Genomic DNA, 25,602 nt, shown 5'->3' with positions numbered 1-25,602 from the left:
TACAGGTGTGAGCCACCATGCCCGGCCAGATATTGACACTTTCTAAAGCATTCCCATGTCAAGTTTGAAAGAGATATTGGTTGGATATGTATTGAAAGGAGTCAGATGCACCACAGAAACAGAAACATGGTACCATAGGCTCAACAGAGTAGTTAGTGCTTTGGGTGTTTTGTGGGAGTTTAGCTCTAGAAATTAACAAAAGGATTAGACAAGAATTCAGTTCATCTCAGTTGTATTTCTAGACTCAGGCCCATACTGTGAGGTTAGAATATCAATTTCTCAAACGATGTTAGAACACCTTGAGCAGCTGCTCCATGCAAAGCACTATGGGGAGGGTATGGTAAATACGAAAACGGAAAAATACGAGTCTACAAGCAACAGGTGTCAATCAAGAGTACATTATGATACAGCACAAAGGTCAATGTCGCCTTTGTAAAATTCTAACTGAATGTTATGAAAGTCAGAATGGAAGTGCCTTGGAGTGTTCACACCTGACTCAAATTCATGGGAACAGCCATCGGAGAATGAGGTTGAGCATGACGGTGAACAAACTGTCAGTTAGTTACTCATGAAGCCAGAATGGAAAACGCAGTTTAGATGTGTGGTCAAAGTTGTGCCTCCTATTTCCGGAATTGAACTTGCCAAAGCTGAAGGAGTCACAGCTGCAGATCTGCAGGTTGTGCATGTCCCCACAGAGGGCAGGGACAAAACAAACAAAGACCAGGCTGCTCTTTCTTCCCCCACCTTCCCTCCCACCCCCGAGGAACATGTTCAGGGAAACAGGCTGCTCTAAAGAAGGAGAGCTGATGCTCTGCATGCTAAATTCATTCCTTAGTCTCGCCAGGGAGGTTAATCTTCCTGCCACAGGAGGAGTAAGTCAGTGAGAAGTAGAAAGGAGGAGCAAGTCATGCTTTTTAATGCTTCCAAAACGGTAGAAGTACTTAATCTTTGGGCCAAAGCCCTGGGCAAAGTAGAAACCCCGGGAGAGGGAGAGGGTGGATCTCAAAGTCATGATGGAGATAAGGAAGACCAAGTTACAATGTGAATTGCGATTCAGTCATGACCCTGGATTGTATTTGGGACAGCCTTATTAACTATTTCCATTACAAGTGAAGATAACTTTACACCTCTGGTATCGTTCCATCAATAATCCTATGAAGCCTCGCTGCATTTGTTTTCCTAGCATCCAATGCTGAAAAATGGAAAACAGGTAGATGGGCAAGTTTCCTGCTTGAAATTAGAAAGAGAAGGAAGGGAAATCTGTTTGAGTCAGGCAGCAGCAGACAATGGCAAGTGCATTTGTAATTTTCATATGCAGGGTGCAGCAGGTCACTGCACGTCCATGACCCTTTTCCTGGAGAGTGTAGGTGCAGCAGAAGGTATAGGCAAAAGTGTGCACTCCAGCTCTTGTGCCTCAGCGTAACTCCTAATGTCTGGTTGGTTATAATAATATTGCTGCTGTTAATAATTGCAAATGCTGTTACATTTGCAGACATTGTCCTAAGCGGATTATACATATATACATATATATGTGCAGATGTAAATGTCTATATATGTACATATGTGTATATATACATATGTCTGTATACACACACACACAATAAATTGTTTAATTATCCCAACAACCCTATAAATTTTATTACTACCCCACTTTACAGAAATGCTAAGGAATTTGTCAGTTACAAACACAAAAGATTAAGGGACTTGTCTAAAGTCAAGAAGGCTGGAGAACTGGAATTGAATCCTGAGTCCTTGCTCTAGCCACTAAGACAGATAAAACTTTCTGGATAGACAGCAATTGCACTCAGGGTTGCAGGCTAGCCCAGTGGTCATCCAGACCAGAGGAGGAACACTGTCTTCTTTCATCATTCTGCAATGTTTCTGGAACTTCACGGACAGGGAAGCTATGAGAACCAATGGTGCTGGGAATCTAGATGCCAGGTTTCCTTTCAAAAGGCTAGACCTGCCCTTGTTGCTCCCACTGCTGTGGCGTAAGTGTGGGAAAAGCAGTGCTGCTACGGAGGGCATTGTCGAGGAGGAGAAGTCCAGTGAGCAATGCTCTGAATCACAGAGGAATGAATCAGAAGCAACACACAGAAGTAAAAACATTTCTCTGGGGCAAGAGGAAGATCCCCCTTTTCTGAATATTTTTACAGCATTTCTCTGCTTCAAGGTCTCTCCTAGACTCTGAAGACTATAAATGTGTTTTATGAATTATAGTCTACAAATGGAAACCCACTAAATTCCATCCATGTGTCCATGCCTCCCATTATTTGATGACTTGGCTGTAAAGGAAAGTAGCCTGAGATTTATACTTTTTAAAATTTTCTTTTTCTAATTATTAAAAAAAAAAAAATACTGAAGCCTGCATCACCCAGTCTTCCCCAGTCAGCTTCCCATCCAAGGGCTAAGCAGGCCCGACCCTGCTTAGCTTCAGAGATCAGGCATGTTCAGCATAGTACGGCTGTAGGCAAATTTTCCATTAGGAAATATTTGTTCTACCCATTATTTCATCTTGTCCTAAATAAAAACAAGCTTAATGGGTAACATGCACATTTCTGTTAATATCTTGTGCATAAGTGGGTGCACAAGATATTAAGTGGGGTGGGGTGTTTATTTTACAAACCTGAAAGGGTTGCCCAGTATTTTATCAAAAGAATAGATTCTTCGAGGGATTTGAACAGGGAATCAAATACAACCTACTGAAACTGGAATGACCCCAACTTCCTCACTGCTCGTTAAGAAGCTAAGAAGACAGAAAGCAGGAAGGTCAGGAGGAGCCTTGATGACATTTGGGCATAATTGTCAACTGTCTAAAAAAAGTATGATGAAATTAAAGTACTGCAAGAAGTAACTGATATGCGTTTCCAATTTGCTTCATCTCATTTCACTCTCAGGCCCCATTCCTTTAAGAGGCCTCCCATTAATATTCTCCAGTTACGATCTACTCAAGGTTTTATCTATTGATTTTCCTTTGCCTAGATAAAGCCAACAATGGTTGTGTGAATTCCTTCTAGCTAGAATTCAAAGATGCCAAGTGAATAATTGTCCTTTAGAAAGTTTTTAGATCCTTATAAAAGATGAAGCATTGACTACAGTGAAAGGGAGGAAAGGAAGAAAGGAAAGGAGGGAAGGAAGGAAGAAAGACACAAGGAAAGGAAGAATGAAGGGACATTATTCTGTGATCTTGCTAGTCGCTTCCCCTTTCGTCGTCTCAGTGTTACCAGTGGAGGGTGTCCAGGTTCTTGGTGTTTTGAACAAAGAATTGGACAAAATGCACAAACAAAGCAATGAAAGAAAAACCACAGATTTATTGAAACAAAAGTATACTCCACAAAGTGGGAGCGGGCTCAAGCAAGCAGCTCAAGAGTGCTGGTTACAGAATTTTCTGGGGTATAAATACCCTCTAGAGGTTTCCCATTGGTTATATGTTTACATCCTACATAAATGAAGTAGTGGCCAGCAACCAATCAGCAGCTAAAGGGAAGTTACAAAGTTACACCCTATGCAAATGTCTGATTGGTTGGGGAAGGTGACCAATCAGAGGCTGAAGTGAAGTCACAAAGTTAGACCCCTATTCAAATGAAGACTAGGCTGCTGACCCGTGTGATTGGTTGTGGGAGGGGGCCAGTCAGAGGTACCTTCCATTTCTTTTGTGTGATACAGAGAAAAGGTGTAGGGGGTGGGGGGTTAGGAAGAAGGAGGGGTGGGAAGGAAAGGCAGTTGCAAAGGGAATAGCCTCTGATCCTTTTGTTACTTGGGAGTGGAGAGGTGGAGTTTTCCTTTTGATTCAAATCAGCCTTAGGTTCCCTTCCTCCAGACCCTATTCTGCTGCCTCATCAGTATCCCTAATTTTGAAATAAGGTTGAACTAACTATTCTTTAAGATTCTAACATCCTCCCCTGTCTCTTCAATTAGTCATGTTCCTTCTGGCAGGCATTATGATGCCCATGTGGTAGACATAGAAAATAAGACATCAAGAAGTTAAGTGGTATAAACCACCCACTGTGGGAATGAAGGGGCGGGAGAGTAAGCACATTTCTGAGCAGGAGGCTGCTTTCAGCTCCCAAAATTCGAGTCTTGATTTTCTATCCGCTGTAACAAAAATTTCACCTCAAGGGCAGAAACAAAATCAATTTAGAGCTCCTAGTAATTAAATTTCCTGCAGTAACTCAGAATATCAATCAGCAGCTAATTGGATGCATGTGAGCTGCTCCCAGTTGCAAGTTCTTTGGTCTTTGTCGAGAAAATTAAAGAAATACTTGTTCACCTTTCTATAAAATCATGGAAACAACAAACTGGGCATCTGTAAATGATAAATGGAGCTGTGCTTGAGCTAACTTGTATTAATCATTCTGAATTACAGCAAAGAACGGTGCTAATACCTCTCCTCTCTTCATTCTGATGACAACAGCATCCATCAGACACCCGCGCTGGTTTCTGCATTACCAGTAAAACCCACCAAACCAACTCTGTCTTCATTTGTGCTGCCTCTCACGACCTAGCTAAAAATGATTGCTTCCCCCGACTTACTGCGTTCTCTTTGATGACCACCTTTTGCTAATTTTGACAAAATAAGAAAAGTCTGGGTGTGGTGGCTCACACCTGTAATCACAGCACTTTGGGAGGCTGTGGTGGGCAGATCACCTGAGGTCAGGAGTTCGAGACCATCCTGGCCAAGATGGTGAAACCCCATCTCTACTAAAAATAAAAAATTAGCCAGGCATGGTGGCAGGCTCCTGTAATCCCAGCTACTCGGGAGGCTGAGGCAGGAGAATTGCTTGAACCCAGGAGGCAAAGGTTGCAGTGAGCCGAGATTGTGCCACTGCACTCCAGCCTGGGTGACAGAGTGAGACTCCACCTCAAAAAAAAGAAAAAGAAAAATATTTTTCTGGTGTAATTATGTGTTTCTCCTAATTCCTATTTTTATTTTGAAACCCAAAACACCTGGGCAGAAAGAGGAGGACAAGCACATGGCAAGTAGGACCTGGCCCCCACCCACAGGGAATGCCTAGACTTGCCAGTGCTTCACTTGGCAAATAATCCTTCCTGAAGATGAAACATGAAACTAGTTTTTGAGTATTCTTTCAGCTTTCTTGAAGACCCTTAATCTCTTTGTACCTCGGTTTTCTTACTGTGAAATGGATTGTTGTGAGGTTTAAATGCATGTAGACATATGAAGCCTTGAGAACAGTACCTGGTGCACACATCAAGCACTATAATTAATTAGCATTGCTTCTCTTGTTAGTTCTCCCTGTGCGGTAGATTGAGAACATCTCCTTGGATTGTATGAAACCCAAACACTTCCACCAAAGTCCCCCGTACTTCAAAATGTCATAGTGCAAGAGAGAGAATGGAACCACTGACATAACTTGAGTTTTTTTGTTGTTGTTTTTGAGGCAGAGTCTCACTCTGTTGCCAGGCTGGAGTGCAGTGGCACGATCTCAGTTCACTGCAATTTCTGCCTCCCGGGTCCAAGCAATTCTCCTACTTCAGCCTCCCGAGTAGCTGGGACTACAGGCATGTGCCACCACACCCAGCTAATCTTTTTGTACTTTTAGTAGAGATGAGATTTCACCATGTTGGCCAGGATGGTCTCCATCTCTTGATCTAGTGATCTGCCAGCCTTGGCCTCCCGAAGTGCTGGGATTACAGGCGTGAGCCACCGCGCTCGGCCATAACTTGAGTTTTCAATAAAATAACTATGCTGATAACAGCTTCTTGACAGTGGACTACAGTTGTTGAGACCTTAATTAAGCCTGTCTCTGCTCCATGGGTTCATCACTAACAATATGCCCGCTTTGTAAGAAAAGAAATCGATCTCTTCCAAAGAATAATTAGGTATAAATATCCAGCCTTTTCAGGATGATTTTATTCAAACGGTTGAACCATTCAGTCAATCATTTAACTTATTTTTGACTGCATAAAGCAAGTGTGTGATCGAACTAGGAAGTCAGAGCAGCCCGTCAGGATGCTCTGTGGTGTGTGGTTGGCCACGGAGGCTGGACAGGGCTGAGCAACCTATCACCAGGCAGAGGGCTGATCCCTGGCAAGTCCTCAGATAACTATTTAAAATTCAAAAAATAATAGATGTTTGTGAGGGTATGGAGAAAAGGGAATCCTTATACACTGTTGGTGGGAATTTAAGTTAATACAACCTCTATGGAAACAGTGTGGAGATTTCTCAAAGAGCTAAAAATAGAATTACCATTCGATGCAGCAATCCCACTACTGTGTATCTATGCAAAGCAAAAGAAGTCATTATATCAAAAAGACAGGTGCCTTCGTATGTTTTTCATAGCACAATTCACTGTAGCAAAGATGTGGAATCAAAGTGTTCATCAACAGGCCTGGTGCAGTGGCTCATGCCTGTAATCCCTGCACTTTGGGAGGCCAAGGCGGGTGGATCACCTGAGGTCAGGAGTTTGAGACCAGCCTGGCCAACGTGGTGAAACCCCATCTCTCTACTGAAAATACAAAGATCAGCTACTTGTGGTGGTGGGAGCCTGTAGTCACAGCTACTCGGGAGGCCAAGGCAGGAGAATCACTTGAACCTGGGAGGCAGATCTTGCAGCGGGTCAAGATCACTCCATTGCACTCCAGCCTGGGTGACAAAGCGAGACTCCATCTCAAAAAAAAAAAAAAACAAAAACAAAAACAAAAAAGGATGTTCATCAATAGATGACTGGATAAAGAAAATGTGGTATATATACACAATGGAATACTATTTAGCCATGAAAAACAATGAAATCATGTCTTTTGTAGCAATATGGATGAAACTGGAGGCCATTCTCTTAAGTGAAACAACTTAGAAATGCAAAATCAAGCACCACACGTGATCACTTATAAGTGGAAGCTAAATAGTGTGTACATATGGACATAGAGAATGGAATAATCGACATTGGAGATTCAGAAGGGTGAGAGCATGGAGCGGGACAAAGGATGAGAAATTAATGAGTACAATGTATACTATCCAGGTGATGATGGTTACGATAAAAGTCCCCACTTCACCACTGAGCAAAATATCCACATGACGAAACTGCCTCGTACCCCTTACATTATTTTAAAAAATTAAGAATTTGTCAGCAAATCAATCAGACTTTCAGCTTCTTTTCCCTTTGATAATCTAGACATAGAAATTCATCAGAAGCCCAGAACTCTACATTATTTTTCCCATTGCCAGCATTTTAAAATTTGTCATAAATCTGTCCTGAATTTCTTGCTCTGGGTGAAAAAGCTGCAAAACAAAAGCCAGTTTTGTTCTGTTTTGTTTGTTTGTTTGTTTGCCATCGTCAGTAGCAGCCTGAACTAATATGTAAAACTTGAAATGGGCTTGAGTCATTCTAGGGTAGAGAGGAAGATATTCAGAGGAAATTTAATTCTCTTTACATCTCTAGAGGGCAGTGGTTGGCCTCCTCCCTTCCTCCAGATCCTAAAGCTGTCATGTAGCCACAGAATGGAATGATGTCAAGGGGGTGCAAATAAAACCTCACAGCAAGCCTGCAGCTTAGTTTATGCGACAGGGGAAATGTAACACTAAATCTTTGTTTAGAATAAAGTTATTAAAAACCGGAAAAAATCTAGACAGTGCCCAGGGAGACGGTGCCCACTTGCATCTTGATGGTGATCAGTGGTTTATAAGGAGAGTCTTGGGGTAGACACATGGTGAGAATGTTCATATTCTTTCCTCCATCTGATCCTACCTAAAGGGTCAAACATCACTCAGAATTATGGTGCCATTACAGAAGCATTTTTATGTTACTTTTCCCAATTTTCCATTAGCTAATGTGGTTTGAGCCAGGTACTGAGCTAATATTTGCCTGCACCTTTTCATTTATTCTTCACAGCAATCTTATGAAATACACCAATCTTTGGATGGAGAAAGTGAAGAGCTGAAGTGCCTTGCCTAGTCTGTCTCCACAGCCTGCTCTATAGGTGACTTGCTATGTCCTAACTAGGCCATATTGGTCTCTCTCTAGTTCCTGTGCCCCCTGGCCAGGGAGGAGCTATCAGAGTTGGCATCCTGGTACCCTTCTGGGTGTCAATTTTCAAAATAAAAGTTATCCAGAATAATCGCGTCCTATCATATTGAAGAGCAGGTGTCTTTCTTCAGATCGGTGGAGTTTGCAATAGTTGTTTTTGTTTGCTTTTCGTCTTCAACAGCAGCCTGAACGTGCTGTGACTACTTCATTTAATATCATTCTACACATCAGGAGAAAGTCAGCAGGGAGTGTGGGAGGGGCAGCTGCTTTGATCCACAGCCACTGCCTTTAGCTTTCATTTGCCCCAGCCTCAGTAGAGAGGGCAAACGTCCACATGAAGATTAGCAGACAAATACTCCCGAGAAACAAGGTGGATAGGGAAATAGCATGGTTTTATTTCTTTCTCTTTCTTTCTTTCCTTTCTGACAGGATCTTGCTCTGTTGTCCAGGCTAGAGTGCAGTAGGGCAATCACTGTTCGCTGCAGCCTTGAACTCCTGAGCTCAAGAGATCCTCCCACTTCGGTCTCCCAAGTGGCTGGGATTACAGTTTTCTGCCTCCACACTAAGTTTTTTTTTTTTTTTTTTTTTTTTTTTTGTAGAGATAGGGTCTCGCTCTGTTGCCCAGACTGCTTTTGAACAAACAATCCTCCCATGCCCGACTTTAAATAGCATATTCTCATCCAAGCTTTGAACAGTTTTCCAAGCATTAATGTTTGCCATGTGTGAGCAAACGACCTGAAAACATCACGGGTCTGATGTGGAGACACCAAAGGAAATCAAAGAGATCTGAACATAGTAAAAGTGAATTATGGCCACTGAATTTGCCTTTTGGACTCAAAAGTCAAATGATTCCCTTGATATCTACTTTCATGGGGGCCTATCTCTGGCTCTACTAGGCTTGAATAGCATTGATTTAGTTATATTTGTTATTTATTTATATTCCATAAGTCTTTGAGCAACTGGTGGTATTTGATTACACGAGTTCTTTAGTGGTGATTTGTGAGATCTTGGTGCACTCATCACCCAAGCAATGTACATTGAACCCAATTTGTAACCTTTTGTCCCTCACCCCCTTCCCTTCCCCCATTTCTCGCTAGTCCCCAAAATCTGTTGTATCATTCTTATGCCTTTGCATCCTCATAGTTTGGCTCCCACTTACGAGTGAGAACATATGATGTTTGGTTTTCCGCTCCTGAGTTGCTTCCATTAGAATAATAGGCCCCAATCCTATCCAGGTTGCTGCGAATGCCATTAGTTTATTCCTTTTTATGGCTGAGTAGTATTCCAACATATGCATATATACCACAGTTTCTTTATCCAGTCGTTGATTGATGGGCATTTGGGTTGGCTCCACATTTTTGCAGTTGCAAACAGTGCTGCTATAAACATGCATGTGCAAGAATCTTTTTCGTATAATAATTTCTTTTCCTCTAGGTAGATACCACAGTAGAGGGATTGCTGAATCCATTGGTAGTTCTACTTTAGTTCTTTAAGGAATCTCCAGTTTTCCATAGTAGTTGTACTGGTTTATATTCCCACCATCAGTGTAGAAGGGTTCCCTGTTCACCACATCCATGCCAACATCTATTATTTTCTGATTTTTTGATTATGGCCATTCTTGCAGGAGTAAGGTAGTATCACATTGTGGTTTTGGTTTGTATTTCCCTGACCATTAGTGATGTTGAGCATTCCTTCATATGTTTGTTAGCCATTTGCATACCTTCTTTTGAGAATTGTCTATCCATGTCCTTAGCCTACTTTTTTATGGGGTTGTTTTCTTCTAATTTGAGTTCATTGTAGATTCTTGATATTAGTCCATTGTCAGATGTATAGATTGTGAAGATTTCCCCCACTCTGTGAGTTGTCTTTTTTTTCTTCTGACTGTTCCTTTTGCCGTGCAAAGGCTCTTTAGTTTAATTAACTCCCAGCTATTTATTTTTGTTTTTATTGCATTTGTTTTTGGGTTCTTGGTCATGAAATCCTTGCCTAAGCCAATGTCTAGAAGCAGTTTTCCAATGTTATGTTCTAGAATCTTTATGGTTTCAGGTCTTAAAGTCCTTGATCCACCTTGAGTTGATTTTTGTACAAGGTGAGAGATGAGGATCCAGTTTCATTTTCCTACAGAGTCTTGCCAATTATCCCAGCACCATTTGTTGAATAGGGTGTCCTTTCCCCGCTTTATGTTTTTGTTTGCTTTGTCAACGATCAGTAAGTATTTGGGCTTATTTCTGGGTTCTCTATTCTATTCCATTGGTCTATGCGCCTATTTTTATAACAGTAACATGCTGTTTTGGTGACTATGGCCTTATAGTGTAGTTTGAAATCAGGTAATGTGATGCCTCCAGATTTGTTCTTTTTGCTTAGTCTTGCTTTGGCTATGCGGGCTGTTTTTGGTTCCATATGAATTTTATAATTGTTTTTCCCAGTTCTGTGAAGAAGGATGGTGGGATTTTGATGGGAATTGCATTGAATCTGTAGATTACTTTTGGCGGTATGGTCATTTTCACGATATTGATTCTATCCATCCATGAGCATGGGATGTGTTTCCATTTGTTTGTGTCATCTGTTCTTTTGGCAGTGTTTTGTAGAGGTCTTTCACCTCCTTGGTTAGCCTCCGTGCTTTTGCACATGCCTGATATGTCCTACCTGCTCTATCTCCTTTCACTTAACTGCGAATAGTCCTTAATGTGTCTGTACATCTCATTCTAGGAGCCTATATTAAAGATGACAAAGGTATATGAGGATGCTCATTGTTTTATTTTTTGCATTAGGGAAAGTATAGGAATGAAGTCCATCAGTGGGTTAAACAACTTGTGTCCATCTATCCTGTGGTTACCGGGGAGCTGGAAAAGGATGACAGATCTGTACAGAGGAACGTGGAAAGATCTCCAGGGCACGTTGTACTGGGGAGTCCTCAGAGCAAAGAGAGACAGGTTCATACATGGTAGATGACCTCTGCTATCATCCTGAGTAAAGAGTCTTGGCGAGGGGCTTAAGGAAGGGGTAAAAAGGGAGTTTACTATCAATGGACCTCAGGACTTGAGAGAGCCAAGGTTTCCCTAATAACCCCTCACTGGGTGTTCAAGTCATAGAAAGCATGTATTTTTGTGTGCTGTTCCTTAATGACCAAAATTTCACATTGTATAGTTTCATTGACTAAATTAAAAATCATCTGTCATTTTTGCAAAGGGATACTGGACTCAACTGAAGCCAGTATAGCTGTGTTCCTGAGTGTATTTGATTAGGGGTCAGAAAACCTGCACTCAATTCTTTATTTACCACTGACTAAATCTCTAACTTGGGGCTAATATTTTTATTTATTTGTGTGAGCTTTACTTTCCTCATCTATCCCTTGAGAGAGGTGGACAAAATGATCTCTGTGGTCTTTTAAGATTCTATTGGTCTATTACTCTTAAGGCTTGTGGAACGTTAATAAGAATAATAATTTCTAACATACTGCTAGTGATTACCATGTGATAGACACTGTTCTTAGCTTCTTATATGTATTAACCACTTTAATTCTCATAGCAACATATGAAATAAATACTATTATCTCTATTTTATGGAAGAAGAAGCTGAGGCCCAGAAATTAAGTATGCTGTTCAAAGTCGCACAGCTAGAAAGTTGTGGAGCTATTAACAGAACCTAAATCCAGGCAGTCTGACTCCAGAATCCATGATTCCAGTCATTCTATTATGTTGCAATTAAAATCGACCTTTTTCTTGCCACCTGATTTAATGATTCATACAAAACAAAATAGTGTTAAGGAAACAAATCTGAAGAGCTGATATAAGTATAGATGAATATAAGAAAATTATCTGCAAGAGACCTAATACAAAAAAAAAGCAAAATTTTACTTAAATATTTAGCATTTTTATAACATATCACCTCTATGTACCATAATGTAACTATATCTACTTACTTCAAATGCAAGAAAAGAGATGTCACAACTACCTCATTCTTATGCATTCATTTTTTTCTGAAAATAACAGCGTAAGACACATGTGGCATTGATGCTTTCAATTTTAATTTCACAGATGAAAGAACTCGGTGTCATCTTCTACAACTGCAGCTGCCTGGTCCTAGACTTACAAAGGATATTTGCTCTATATAGTTCATTAAAATTCAAAAGCAGAGTGCCTCAAACCTGGTCCAAAAGACTCTATGGAGTCTATGACAATGAAAAGAAATTGCAACTTCAGTTGAATGAAACCAAATCTCAAGCATTTGTATCGGTGAGTTGTTTTTCCTTTCTCCTCCCCTTCTCCTTCTTCCTCCAAAGGCTCTTTATTAAGTTGGAATGTTTAAGTGTGATCTTGTATTGGGCAAAAATGAATTATAGTGGTTCTGTCCCATAACGTGAAGAGTTAAAACGTGTCTACCCTTACACGCAATCGTACCCTCAAACATAATAAATCTTGATAATCATTCCTTGTGTCAGATACCTTGAGTTATCTGATTTGATTCCCTCAATCACCCTGTAAGCTAGGTATGGGGTTGTGACCATTTTGCAAATGAAAGTATCGTCCTTACCTACTAGCAAAAAACCCCTCAGATGGGACATGCCAAGAGAGGCGCCAGCACCCAGCTCTTCTGACACCAGAGCCTATTAGCCTATTTTCAATGCCCTACATTGATTTTTCAGACTTGTTTTTAGCAGAACCCTTTGATGAGACAAATCTGAGGGAACCTCAGTGTATAGATCAGACAAAGGCAGAGGTGCTATACCTGGTTGGGGCAAGCGGGCAAGAGGCCCACACAATAGGACAGTGCTCCCTGAACAGCTTCAGGCCTCTGACTCTGCTAAGAACCATTAGCCACACCCCCCACCCACCCTCACCTTCCCAGTCCACCACCCAGCTGGGCACATGCCACAGCTGTCCAGAGATGTTACTGGAAAGGGGCAACGTAAATATCTGGGCCTACAGTCCTAGTCCTCAAACTGTAGTACAGTAGATCCTTCAATAACATTGTTTTGTTCAGTGCCCATTCATTATCATGTTGATAAGAAAAAAACCAATTGATTTCTGGCTGGGGCCACTGTGTGTGGAGTCTGCACATTCTCCACCTGTCTGTGTTGGTTTTTGCCGGGTACTCCTGTTTCCTCCCACATCTCAAAACTGTGCAAGTGAAACGAACTGGTAGATCTGTGTGGTCCCAGTGTGAGCGAGTGTGAGTGCCCTGCGATGGGATGTCATCCTGTCCGTGGGGCTCCCAGCTGCGAGGGGCTCCGGCCACCTATGACCCTGAACTGGAGTAAGAGGGTAAATAATTATTTTACTTGTTTTTATTAGTCTTTCTTAAATGTATGTATAGCTCACATTTGTTTCAATGTTAAATATTCAAAGTGTTTTGGTCTTTAGAATTTTGATGATGTTTTTGTGACCAGAAATAAGCCATAGCAACTTAATTCTCATTTATATCAATTAGCCTGTGGTAAAATTGTTTTCATCATACATCAGTTCACTTAAAGTCTTAGTATTCAAGAACCTGTTGACGTCATTAAGTGAGGACTTACTGTACTTAAAAATTGGCTAGGGGCTGGGCACGGTGGCTCACGCCTGTAATCCCAGCACTTTGGGAGGCCGAGGTGGGTGGATTACAAGGTCAGGAGATCGAGACCATCCTGGCAAACATGGTGAAACCCCGACTCTACTAAAAATACAAAAAAGAATTAGCCGGCGAAGTGGTGGACACCTGTAGTCCCAGCTACCTGGGAGGCTGAGGCAGGAGAATGGCCTGAACCTGGGAGGCGGAACTTGCAGTGAGCCAAGATCGCACCACTGCACTCCAGCCTGGGCCACAGAGGGAGACTCCGTCTCAAAAAAAAAAAAAAAAAAAAAAAAAAAATGGCTAGGAAGCCTGTTTACAGTACAGATTTACAGTGTCCCCTGTCCCCACCCAGGATCTTATCCACTGGATCTGAGATGAGATCTTAGAATTTTTATTTGAAGCAAGCTTCTGAAATTCTCCTGATGTTCAGATCAACTTCTCTAAGTAATGCTCCCAATTTAATATTGCTATTTCGACCTTGGTTGATATCAGTGCTTTTAGGCCAACAACTTTTATGTCACTAAACAGCATTTTATTGAAGATAAATTAAAGTGAATTTTAACCTTTTTACCTGTTCAAATGAAAGCCGTAGCAGAAAATTTAGAAGTGTAACAATAGAAAGAAAAGACAAAGTTCAAGTTGTCTTAAATAACAAATTCGCATAAATGTGAAGAGCAGAAAATAGACTATGAAGGATGTTGATCGGCCAGAGCTAAAATAACTTTTTTGTATGGAGGAGGTCAAGAATGGAGTAGCAAGTAGCATAGTATAGGGCATTTTACTAACAAAATGTAAATTATACAGACATTTTCAATTCATCTCAAGATGACCCTATAAGACCGGGAGGCCAAGGAGAGTTCCCAATGGGTGGATGAGCAGCAATAGAAAATTTGCCAAGGAACCTTTAATCCAGAGGGTTGCAGAGTGACATTGTATGCCAAGCATGGATCACTTGATCAGGTCCAGTAGAAAAACAAATTGGAAATGGCAAAAAACAGATGAATTAATGAACAAATTTTGAATAGTCACTGGATTTTGAATTTACAGTTTCAACCTTGGAGATAAGTGAATATGGTTGTTGCATACATTTACAGACTAACCCTTAAACAGGGAGAGTCCGTTTTTGTTGATTCTAAAGTTAACGTATTTCCCAGAGAGAGTGGTCTCAGGCCTTTAGTAAAATCTACTACAATTCGATACCTTCGTTATTTTCTAGGGCAAATTCATAAGTGGCTTTTTCTTAAAGAGTTCACCACAAAATGAGATGTGAGACATTTCTTTGGGTAGTTTTTAAAACTATATAATAGTTTTTCTTTTTTATTATTATTATACTTTAAGTTCTAGGGTACATGTGCACAACGTGCAGGTTTGTTACATATGTATACATGTGCCATGTTGGTGTGCTGCACCCATTAACTCGTCATTTACATTAGGTATATCTCCTAATGCTATCCCTCCCCCATCTCCCCACCCCATGACAGGCCCTGGTGTGTGGGTGTGTGATGTTCCCCTTCATGTGTCCAAGTGATCTTATTGTTCAGTTCCCACCTATGAGTGAGAACATGCGGTGTTTGGTTTTCTGTCCTTGTGAGAGTTTGCTCAGAATGATGGTTTCCAGCTTCATCCATGTCCCTACAAAGGACATGAACTCCTCCTTTTTCATGGCTGCATAGTACTCCGTGGTGTACATGTGCCACATTTTCTTAATCCAGTCTGTCATTGATGGGCATTTGGGTTGGTTCTAAGTCTTTGCTATTGTGAATAGTGCCGCAAAAAACATACGTGTGCATGTGTCTTTATAGCAGCATGATTTATAACCCTTTGGGTATATCCCCAGTAATGGGATGGCTGGGTCAAATAGTATTTCTAGTTTACTTTCTATTTTTAATTTCCCATTTTATCTTCTATTTTTTAATAATATCAAGCCTGCCTTTGAGTTTCAATTCAACAGATATTGACTGAACACCATTTCTGGAGAGGTATAAGATCTTACAGGTATAAAAACAGTCAGAAAACCCTGTAATTGGAATTGGTATCATTCAGACAGAGTTCCTGGAACTCCCTTCTATTATAACATTTATCACATTTTTAGAACTGTTGATTTATAATCATCTTTCCCACCATTTTATTAGACTCTGAAGATCATCTCCTATTAATATATTCTCTTCATCACTGGCATTCCCAGCACTTCACTTGGTGCTGGCTAAAAGTAGCAATAAATGTTGGGTAGGTTTTATTAGTAGTAATGTTAATAGAAAGCTCCAGAATGCATACAGTTTTCTCAGTAATCTATGCCAAATGCCAAGACAAATTTAATTCAATATATTTGTTGTATCGTAAAACAGTATATTTTTATAAGCTGATTGTCTCAAGACTAAGTTGAACACATACTTAAACAGTATTTGAAGACCTTTGTAACCATTCTTAAAGTTAGATTTTAGATAATTGATAACTTAGCATAGTTATAAATTTTAACTTACGACGCAAATATAGATTATTTCCAATTTTTTCCCAGAACACAAATAGGCACTTAGATTTAACTGTGTGCTTTCTAGTAACTGGAGCCAGATAATTCTAATTTTCTTGCATTTCCCATTGAAGTTGGAGGATGGGAACAATAGTTGGCTGTTTCTGTCTTGTAGATTTCTTTTTGGAGTCTTTAAGCTTAAGCAATTGCTTTCCAAGATAAAAGACTAGTTCCAGGTCTGTTTTCATTGATCTAGATGTTAGACAGATTTCACTTCTTGTTTACTGTTCAGTTAATTCACCTATCAGTCATGTGTACTGAGATATATCTAGTGAGTGAGGGCTGACATTAAATAGAACTTGATGCTGTTATGGAAAAATACCACCTCACATTCCTCTTTAGAACCTTCTGTGTATATCATTAATTGGTTTAATAGCATTACAGAGATGTAATTTATACACCATAAAATTTACCCTTTTAAAGTATACAATTCAGGCCGGGCATGGTGGCTCACGCCTGTAATCCCTGTACTTTGAGAGGTCAAGGCTGGCTGATCACTTGAGCTGCTGACCTCAAGACCAACCTTGCCAACATGGTGAAACCCCATCTCTACTAAACATACAAAAAATAAAAAAATAAAAGTAATAAAAATTTAAAAATAAAAATAATTAAAATTTTAAAATGAAGTATACAATTTAGTGGAGTTGAGTATAGTCACAGTTTTGCAACCATTTCTATAATCTAATTTTAGAACTTTTTTTCACCACAAAGAAAAAACCCCATACTGATTAGCAGTCACTATTTTCCCTTCTGTCAGTCCCTGGCACCCACCAATCTACTTTTTCTTTATGGATCTGCCTTTTTCTGGACATTTTATATAAATAGAATCACACACTGTGTAGTTTTTTTGTGACTGCTTCTTTCACCTAACATAATGCTTTCAAGGTTTATCCATATTGTAGCATGGACCAATACTGCCTTTGTTCCTTTTTATGGCTAAATAATTCTATTGTATGGATGTGCCACACTTTGTTTACCCATCTATCAACTGATGGGCATTTGTATTACTACTATTTCTTGGCTTTTATAAATAGTGCTGCTATAAATATTCATGTACAGGTTTTTATGTGAATAGCTGTTTGTAATTCGAGTTTGTACATAGGAGTGGATTTACTGGATAATGTGGTAACTCTATGTTGAACATTTTGAGAAACTACCAAACTGTTTGCCAAATTGGTGGCACCATTTTATAATCCCACCAGCAACATATGAGAGTTTTGATTTCTCCACATCCTTGGCAACACTTGTTATTTTCTGTCTTATTTTAGCTCTACTAGAGGGTATAAAATGTAATCTTATTTTTGTTTTGATTTAAATCTTTTAACATGCTTATCAGCCATTTGTATCCTTTGAAGAAGAGATACAAATATCTATCAAATATGAAATATTTTGCCCATTTACATTAGGTTATTTAAAAATTTGTGTTATCAGAGTTCTTTATACAGTCTGTATACAAGTCCCTTAAACAGAAATGATTTTTTATAGAGACAAGGTCTTACTATGTCGTTGGGGTTGGCCTAAAATTCCTGGGTTCATGTGTCTGGTTTAAATATATGATTTGCCAATATTTTATTTCTTTCATTCCATGGGTTGTCTTTTCATATTTAATTATATTTGAACATATATATTCTACAAATAGAGTATATACTTTTTCAAAACCATGAAACTGTTAATAAGACAATTAAAAACCTGCTAAGGTCTGTACAAGGTGATTATATAATGAGTATGCAAAATAAGTTACATTCATATAGCACCTATTGATCTAAGAGACAAACCCTGATTAAACTAGAAGCCAGGTCCCTCAAGAGCTCTTGACTGGTAAAAGATTGCCACAGAGCTGGAATATTGAAGAGGATCTGTATTTTCCCTCTCCTTCTACTTTACTATAGAACAAAACAGTGTGCAGCGCAAGGCTCAGAAAATTAATTCAGGAGTGATGAGAGGGAAGCTTAGCCCTCTCTTTAATTGAACAGTTGGAACTAGTTAACTTCCTCTGCCAGCTCATTCTTTTGTGTTATTGTTTATTCATTTCTATTCTGGGCAAACATTTTAAAGCCACTAGTCTATCCAGACACTATTTTTAAAAGTAGAAGACTCTAGAACACATAGCGGAGTACCACCCAGCCCGCAGGTGCATGGGGACTGATACAAATATGCATTTCCTTATAAACACATGGAGCTGGAGCACCTGCCATTGTGTCAGGCAGTGGGAACACAGGAAGCAATAGGGCAGGTAAGTGCTTATAAAGGTCTGTTGACGCAGGTTTGGAAATACCCGGATTGAAGCAGCAGACTCCCACAGACAAACCTCCAATGTGTATGCACTGATGAAGCACTTTCACATTCGTTCCACAAGTATGTACTGAGCATGTCATATGTGCATGGCACAAGATGCCGGAGATACACAACCAGGCAGCTCACAAGCAAGTGGCTAGACACATAGACAGATGAATGCAATTCCATGTAACATGCGCTAGAATGAAGCTCCACAAAGCAGGGATCTCGTCTTGGTCACTGATGTATGTCCCCTTCCTAGACCAGAGCCTGGGAGTATTTGCTGATTGAAAGAAAGCACGCACAGAAGAGGGGCGTGGAACCCAGCCAGCGAACAGGCCATTCATGTATTTGAGTTGCAAGGCAAACTAGTATGAAAGGTGTGTTATTGTCATCAGCCCCATTAGGAAACAGAGGCTCAAAAAGTGTAAGGAACACGCCAAGATGCCCCAGGTTCTAAGTGCTGGAGTCTGGCCCGTATCACCAAAGCCCATGCTCTTTCCTCCAAATTATGGCCACAGTGTCCGTACTTGTAAGATAATAGCAAATGTAAAGAGACCGCAAACAACTCTGCCTACATTTCATCCTCCCCAAAACCAAAATCTGGTTTTGGAACAAGCAGTGAAATTCAGGGAGTTCCTAACTGAAACACAAATGTGAGCGTTCGGACACATTTCAGAGTTGGCCTAAGCGCCCATCTGGAGCAAAGACCTTCAGCTTCTCCACGTTAACCAAAGAACCTTTAAAGCAGAGCCAACAGGCTAAGGGAATTAAATAATTTGAATATTTTTAATGGCATAGGAAAATGTGTAACATACACTCCCTAAAATCCACTGAACTGTACACTTAAAAATGGTAAAAAAGAAAAAGCAAAAGAAATAAATAATATGGGAGTACAGGGTTAGGAAAAGCAACCTTTGGAGATTTAAAAACAACTTCATTGTTGGGCGTCGTGGCTCATGCCTGTAATCCCAGCACTTTGGAAGGCTGAGGCAGGTAGATCATGAGGTCAGGTAGTCAAGACCAGCCTGGCCAAGATGGTGAAACCCCATCTCTACTAAAATGCGAAAATTAACCAGGTGTAGTGGCGGGCGCCTATAATCCCAGCTACTCAGGAGGCTGAGGCAATAGAATTGCTTGAACCCGGGAGGTGGAGGTTGCAGTGAGCTGAGATCATGCCACTGCAGTCCAGCCTGGGCAACGGAGCAAGACTCCATTAAAAAAAAAAAAATTAATGGAGGAGATCACATTTGAGCTGGAATTTAGAGAACAGAATTAGTGAAGGACTTTGATAGACAAAAATAAAGACACATCAGCCAGAGAAGCCGGCATGAGCAGAGATGCCCGGAGTCAGACATGATGAGGGCACAGCTGTGGACTGGTAATTACTTGCATTTGGGGGTCACAGACAGGATGGAGTTGGCCAATGAAGGAGGCAGAGACACAGGATCATGGATACACCCCTCCCAATGAGTTCAAGCTGGATTCTGAGAAACCAGGAGTCAGTTCATCCTGGGAGTGACGTATATTTGTTTTTAAACATCCCAGAGATAAGCCAATTAGTTAGAAAGAGGTTAGAAGTTCCCTGCAAGCAGCACTAGTGCCCGAGTGAGGGAAACTTACTGAGCGATCAAGAGTAAGAGGAGGGACAGACCCAGGAAACCCTGCAGAGGCACAGGCTTTCTGTCTTGGTGACAGATGGAGTGTCTGTATATCTGTGTGCTGATGACAGAGGAGTGTAGGACTACCTTTAAAAAACAGAACTGAAGTTCATCCTCATTCCAAAAGAAAAACATAAATGATCAAAAACTCAACCTGTAAAGAAAATACGGTACATATACACCATGGAATACTACACAACCATAAACAAGAATAAAATCATGTCGTTTGCAGCAACATGGGTTCAGCTAGGGGCCATTATTCTAAGCAAATCAATGCAGGAACAGAAAACCAAATACCATGTTCTCACGTATAAGTGGGAGTCAACATTGGGTACTCATGGAAAAAGAGACGGCAACACTAAACACTGAGGACCACTAGCACAGGGGGGAAAGAAGGGGGCACGGGTGGAAAAACTACTGAGTACTATTCTCACTACCTGGGTGATGGGATCAGTTGTGCCTCAAACCTCAGCATCATGCAGTATATATCCATGTAACAAACCTGCACCTGTACCCCCTGAATCTCAAATAAAAGTTGAAATTGTTTTTTAAAAAACCGACCCATCCTGCTCATGATCACCTGCCAAGAGGGCTTTCTGTGTGAGGAAACCTGGAGGGTGTGTGATCCTCAGCATGCTCCTTCCTTACCCCTATGCCCCTCCTAAGGTGGGCATCCAGTCCTACAGCTCCATCTCACAACCCTCTACGCTGGGATGGGGACTCCTACTGTGCAGTGTAGGGAGTTGTTCCAGACATAATTGGTGAGGAGGAACTCTGACTGCCCAATACTACCATTCATTCCAGACAGTTCCAAAAATCTGTTTATTCAGCCTTTTGGTATTAAACATCCTGGCATTATTTATGCCCCATCATAATGCCCCTGGCATTATTTATGTGATACTTGTCACAGCATATTGCTTGTCAAAGGAAAACAGGAACTATGAGAAACATTATTTTCAGTACTGTCCAGTGGAAAAATGATGAGAAAAACCAAGCACATCTTTCCTTTTCTACAGCAACTGCATCTACAAACACTGTATTTTTATAAAATAGAAACCACCTCAAGCAACATGAGAAAAATGCCTCCAGCAGAATTTGCCTCTTTTTTTCATTTTGCTTAAATCTCTCAGAACGTCCTTCTTCTCTGGCTCTCCTGCTGAATTTGGGCATCTTAATAACTCCCTCAGATTTTCCTGCACTGTTATCAATGACCTTTTCTCAACAATCAACACTTCTCCTAAGTCAATGAAAGATTTTGGAGAAAAGAAAAAAACTCCAAGATTTTTCAGTTTGTTTTTGTTTAGATTTTGAGTTTGAAACATTTTCATGCCCACATCACCACATTTCAGATGAAATGAAAATGCTGGGGTAAATGACTTGCTATGTGCAGTGTGTGTGCGTGTGTAGTAGCACCTGAGAAAATTATAGCTATGTATGACAGAATTGTGTAAGGTTGGAGGTGGAGTGCTCCTCCAAAAAGAAGTGTGTGCACGGAAAGCAAGAATTCTCTCTCAAGTAAAAAGTAAAACAGAGGATACTAGAGACTGGGAAAAGAGGGGATGGGGAAAGATTTGGTAATCGATATAAAAATAACAGCAAGCTAGGAAGAATAAGTTCCATTGTTCTATAGCAGTGGTCCTCAACCTTTTTGGCACCACAGACTGGTTTCATGGAAGACAGATTTTCCATGGATCAGGGTCAGCAGGGATGTTTTTGGGATGATCGAAGGGCATTACATTTATTGTGCACTTTCTTTTTTTCTTTTTTCTTTTGAGACAGCATCTTGCTCTGTTGCCCAGGCTGGAGTGCAGTGGTGCGATCTCGGCTCACTGCAACCTCTGCCTCCCGGGTTCAAGCGATTCTCCTGCCTCAGCCTCCCGAGTAGCTGGGACTACAGGTGTCCACCACCATGCCCAGCTAATTTTTTGTATTTTTAGTAGGGACGGGGTTTCTCCATGTTGGCCAGGCTGGTCTTGAACTCCTGACCTCAAGTGATCCGGCCACCTTGGGCTCCCAAAGTACTGGGATTACAGGCTTGAGCTACCACCCCTGGCTGTGCTCTTTATTTTTATTACTATTACATTGTAATATATAATGAAATAATTATACAACTCACTACATTGTTGAATTAGTGAGAACCCCGAGTCGTTTTTGTGCAATAGATGGTCTCCTCTGGGGGTGATGGCAGGCAGTGACAGATCACCAGGCATTAGAATCTCATAAGGAGATCACACAACCTAGATCCCTTACATGTGCAGTTCACAGTAGGGCTCACGCTCCTATGAGAATCTAATGCCCCCACTGGTCTGACAGGAGGCGGAGCTCAGGCGGTGATGCGAGCAAGGGAGTGTCTGTAAATACAGACAAAGCTTTGCTTGCTGTCTTTCACCTGCTCTGCGGCCCAGCACTGGTCCCTGGCCTGGGGAATGGAGACCCTTGTTCTAGAGGACCGTAGTTAACTATGACTATACTTAACAATGATTTATTAGTTTCAGATAGTTAGAAGGAAGATATTGAATGTTTCCAATACAAATAAATGATAAAGTTTGAGATGACAGATATGCTGATTACCATCTCATCACTATACATTATATGAATCATGTCACTATGTACCCCATAAATATATACAATTATGTATCAATTACATTTTTTAATACATAAAGATTGAAAATCAAAATGTGTCAGATAATGAAAGAATTCTCTCCAAAACAGACTTGAGACCCATCCCACCGCACTTTGATCTTTATTCAACTTTGATAAGATTAAAAATAGCTTTGTCTAATTTGATGAAGCAGAAATTAGGTTGGCAAAAATATAGTTAGAAGCCAAGGTCCGTGGGAACAAAGGAAGTAAAGAAATCCCCGGCTGCCAAAAAGTAGTACGCTAAAAGTTTGGCTTTTGTGTCTTCACAGAATTCTCCAAAACTCTTTTGCCCTAAAAACAGAAGTTTTGACATAGATGCCATCTACAGTGTGATAGATGACGCCAAGCAGTACGTGTACATCGCTGTCATGGACTACCTGCCTATCTCCAGCACGAGCACCAAAAGGTCAGTGAATGCCCAGCCTCTGGTGAGAACCCAGTCCCTAAGACCAGGCACTAAACTGGGCACCACAGGAGAAGCCAGCCTGGAAATGGAGATGCCATTGGGTTGCCTTAGGAAGAGTACACCATTCAATGCTCTTTAGTGTACATTGGCAATTTACTCATTATGGAACTCTTCCTAAAGTGAGTCCATTTTAAAGGCTCAGGGTCTCATCCTACAGAAGTACCTCAGTAGTTTACATTATGGAAATGAGAGTAACTTTCGAAAGAAAATTAGGTTGCTCTCAACTGGAAAATTATTTGAAAGGATAAAAGATAAAATATATGAAAAAAATTATCCTTTGAAAATTATTAACAAGGATACACCTGAAAAGGGTGTATTGAAACTGAGTAGTCTTGCCGGACTTTCCTTAAGGGAAGCATTGTTGTTTTATATTCACAGCAGTCTTCATTTAATGCCAAATTCTCATAATATCTTCTCAATGTAAAGGAGAAAGAGGCCAGGCCCAGTGGTTCATGCCTGTAATCACAGCACTTTGGGAGGCCGAGGCAGGCGGATTACGAGGTCAGGAGATCGAGACCATCCTGGCTAACATGGTGAAACCCTGTCTCTATAGAAATACAAAAACAAAATTAGCCGGGCATGGTGGTGGGTGCCCGTAGTACCAGCTACTTGGGAGGCTGAGGCGGGAGAATGGCGTGAACCAGGGAGGTGGAGTTTGCAGTGAGTCGAGATTGCACGACTGCACTCCAGCCTGGGCGACAGACAGAGACTCCATCTCAAAAAAAAAAAAAAAAGAGAAACTTATATATGTTCTCAGTCAATCCATCCTTCTCTGTGAAAAGAGAACCGTTTAAAAATGCAGTGCTTTTCAATAATTCATCATTGTTCAAGCATGCAAACATGGAATAAATTCAGGGATGGAATTTATGACAAACTCTTTGGAAAATCATTGCATGCATAAATGCATGGCCATGCTTAGGTATTTCCACTTTTGCTTTCTTGCTGGGAATGCAGAGGTGCTTGAATAATTAGTTTGATCCAGGAAATGTTTTCAAAGTGCATATTTTTGGGAGTATGACCCAAAGCCTTTTTAATCTGGAATATTACAGTTTCAAAACAACCATTTACTGAGGCTAAATGATTAACTATGCCTTATATTGCTTGAATAATTTTTACATCACCAACCCTACATAATGCATAATACGTAGCTTCTTTGTGCAAATAACCATAGGACTACAGAAAGAGTCTTTCTCCCAGAAAATGATTGTTTCTTGTAACAGTTAGTAGAAAAGCACTTTTAGCTGCAAGATGCATTTATTTAAACACTTTTATTTTAAAATATTGTGCATCTTTACAAAAATTAGCTGTGTGTGGTGGCGCACGCCTGTAATCCCAGCTACTCAGGTGGCTGAGGCAGGAGAATCGCTTGAACCCAGGAGGTAGAGGTTGCAGTGAGCCAAGATCACACCACTGTACTCCAGCCTGGGCAACAGAGTGAGACTCCATCTCGATATACATATATACACACACACACACATAGAGCATCCTTTGGACATTCATGGATTTTCTTCCCGACACACTTCCACACCTTTTCTATCCCTCCTTTTTATTTTTCCTCCCTTTGTTGTTCACTTGGTTTTAGATTTAGTTTTAGATTTTACCTCCACTTTGGGAACATTTCAAAACATAATAGGGGTTTTACCTGATTTTCCTGTTATTGAGAAGGAGAATAAGGTCAAGTTCAGGGAGTTACATGTTAGGATGGCATAATGATTTCTCAGGATTGACAAAACCTTTGTTCCATGAAGTTCTATGAATAAAATTGAGATTCTTTATGGTGAAGGGTAAATAATTAGCATCGAGGATCTAAAATATTTTAGAAATCCAGAGGAAAAAAAAAGAATGTTAAAGAATCAGAGGCTCACTTGAAATTTTGCGTTTTGTTTATGAATCTACCATTTTAGCTATTAAATGAAACTTCTTTTATTGTATTTTTAAAATTTTAAACCTGTAAATGCTTTTAACTTTCTAAATTGAAAGATCAAAGAGACATAAGTAGTTATCCAAGCATCGAGATTATAATTAAATTCTTCTCAATCAGATAAATTATTTGTATAAATTCAGACTGGTTACTCGTCTTTATCTAGTCCTGGAAAAGCTTTTCAGGAGTGAATTCAACTTTAATAAATAGGTAAATACTATCAAATTTCAGTATGTTAATGGAATTAATCTTTCAGACTTAACTTTTAGTCTATATATTGCCAAACATCCAAATGAAAGAGAAAAGAATCATACACTCTCAAATCAGAAATGATTAACAGCATGTATAAAACACACACACTATTATTTAGCCAAAGTGTTAGAAATAACTTCTACTTTTCAAGATAGTAGGAAGGGAATGGAGCAATGTTCTGTGACTAAATAAATCCTACAGTAAAAATTCAGAAGCCAGCCAGGCACAGTGGCTCACGCCTGTAATCCCACCACTCTGGGAGGCCGAGGTGGGCGGATCACCTGAGGTCAGGAGTTATAGACCATCCCAACCAACATGGTGAA

The 25,602-nt window shown here is 40.4% G+C and overlaps 1 protein-coding gene across 3 annotated transcripts in view; it reads left to right on the top strand.

Moving 5' to 3' along the window:
* The window catches only part of PLD5 (phospholipase D family member 5), a 422,420-nt gene that overhangs the window by 371,780 nt on the left and 25,038 nt on the right, over positions 1 to 25,602 (top strand). For all 3 annotated transcript variants that reach the window (XM_007989952.3, XM_007989953.3, XM_037986077.2), the window contains 2 exons: positions 12,020 to 12,217; positions 22,910 to 23,046. In XM_007989952.3, coding sequence (XP_007988143.1) covers positions 12,020 to 12,217; positions 22,910 to 23,046 — 335 coding nt within the window. The remainder of the gene's footprint in view (positions 1 to 12,019; positions 12,218 to 22,909; positions 23,047 to 25,602) is intronic.

The sequence above is a fragment of the Chlorocebus sabaeus genome, chromosome 25 (assembly GCF_047675955.1).
Source record: "Chlorocebus sabaeus isolate Y175 chromosome 25, mChlSab1.0.hap1, whole genome shotgun sequence".
Classification (NCBI taxonomy): Eukaryota; Metazoa; Chordata; class Mammalia; order Primates; family Cercopithecidae; genus Chlorocebus; species Chlorocebus sabaeus.
Note: the sequence above shows the minus strand (reverse complement) of the source record. Positions and strands in the feature narration are given on the sequence as shown.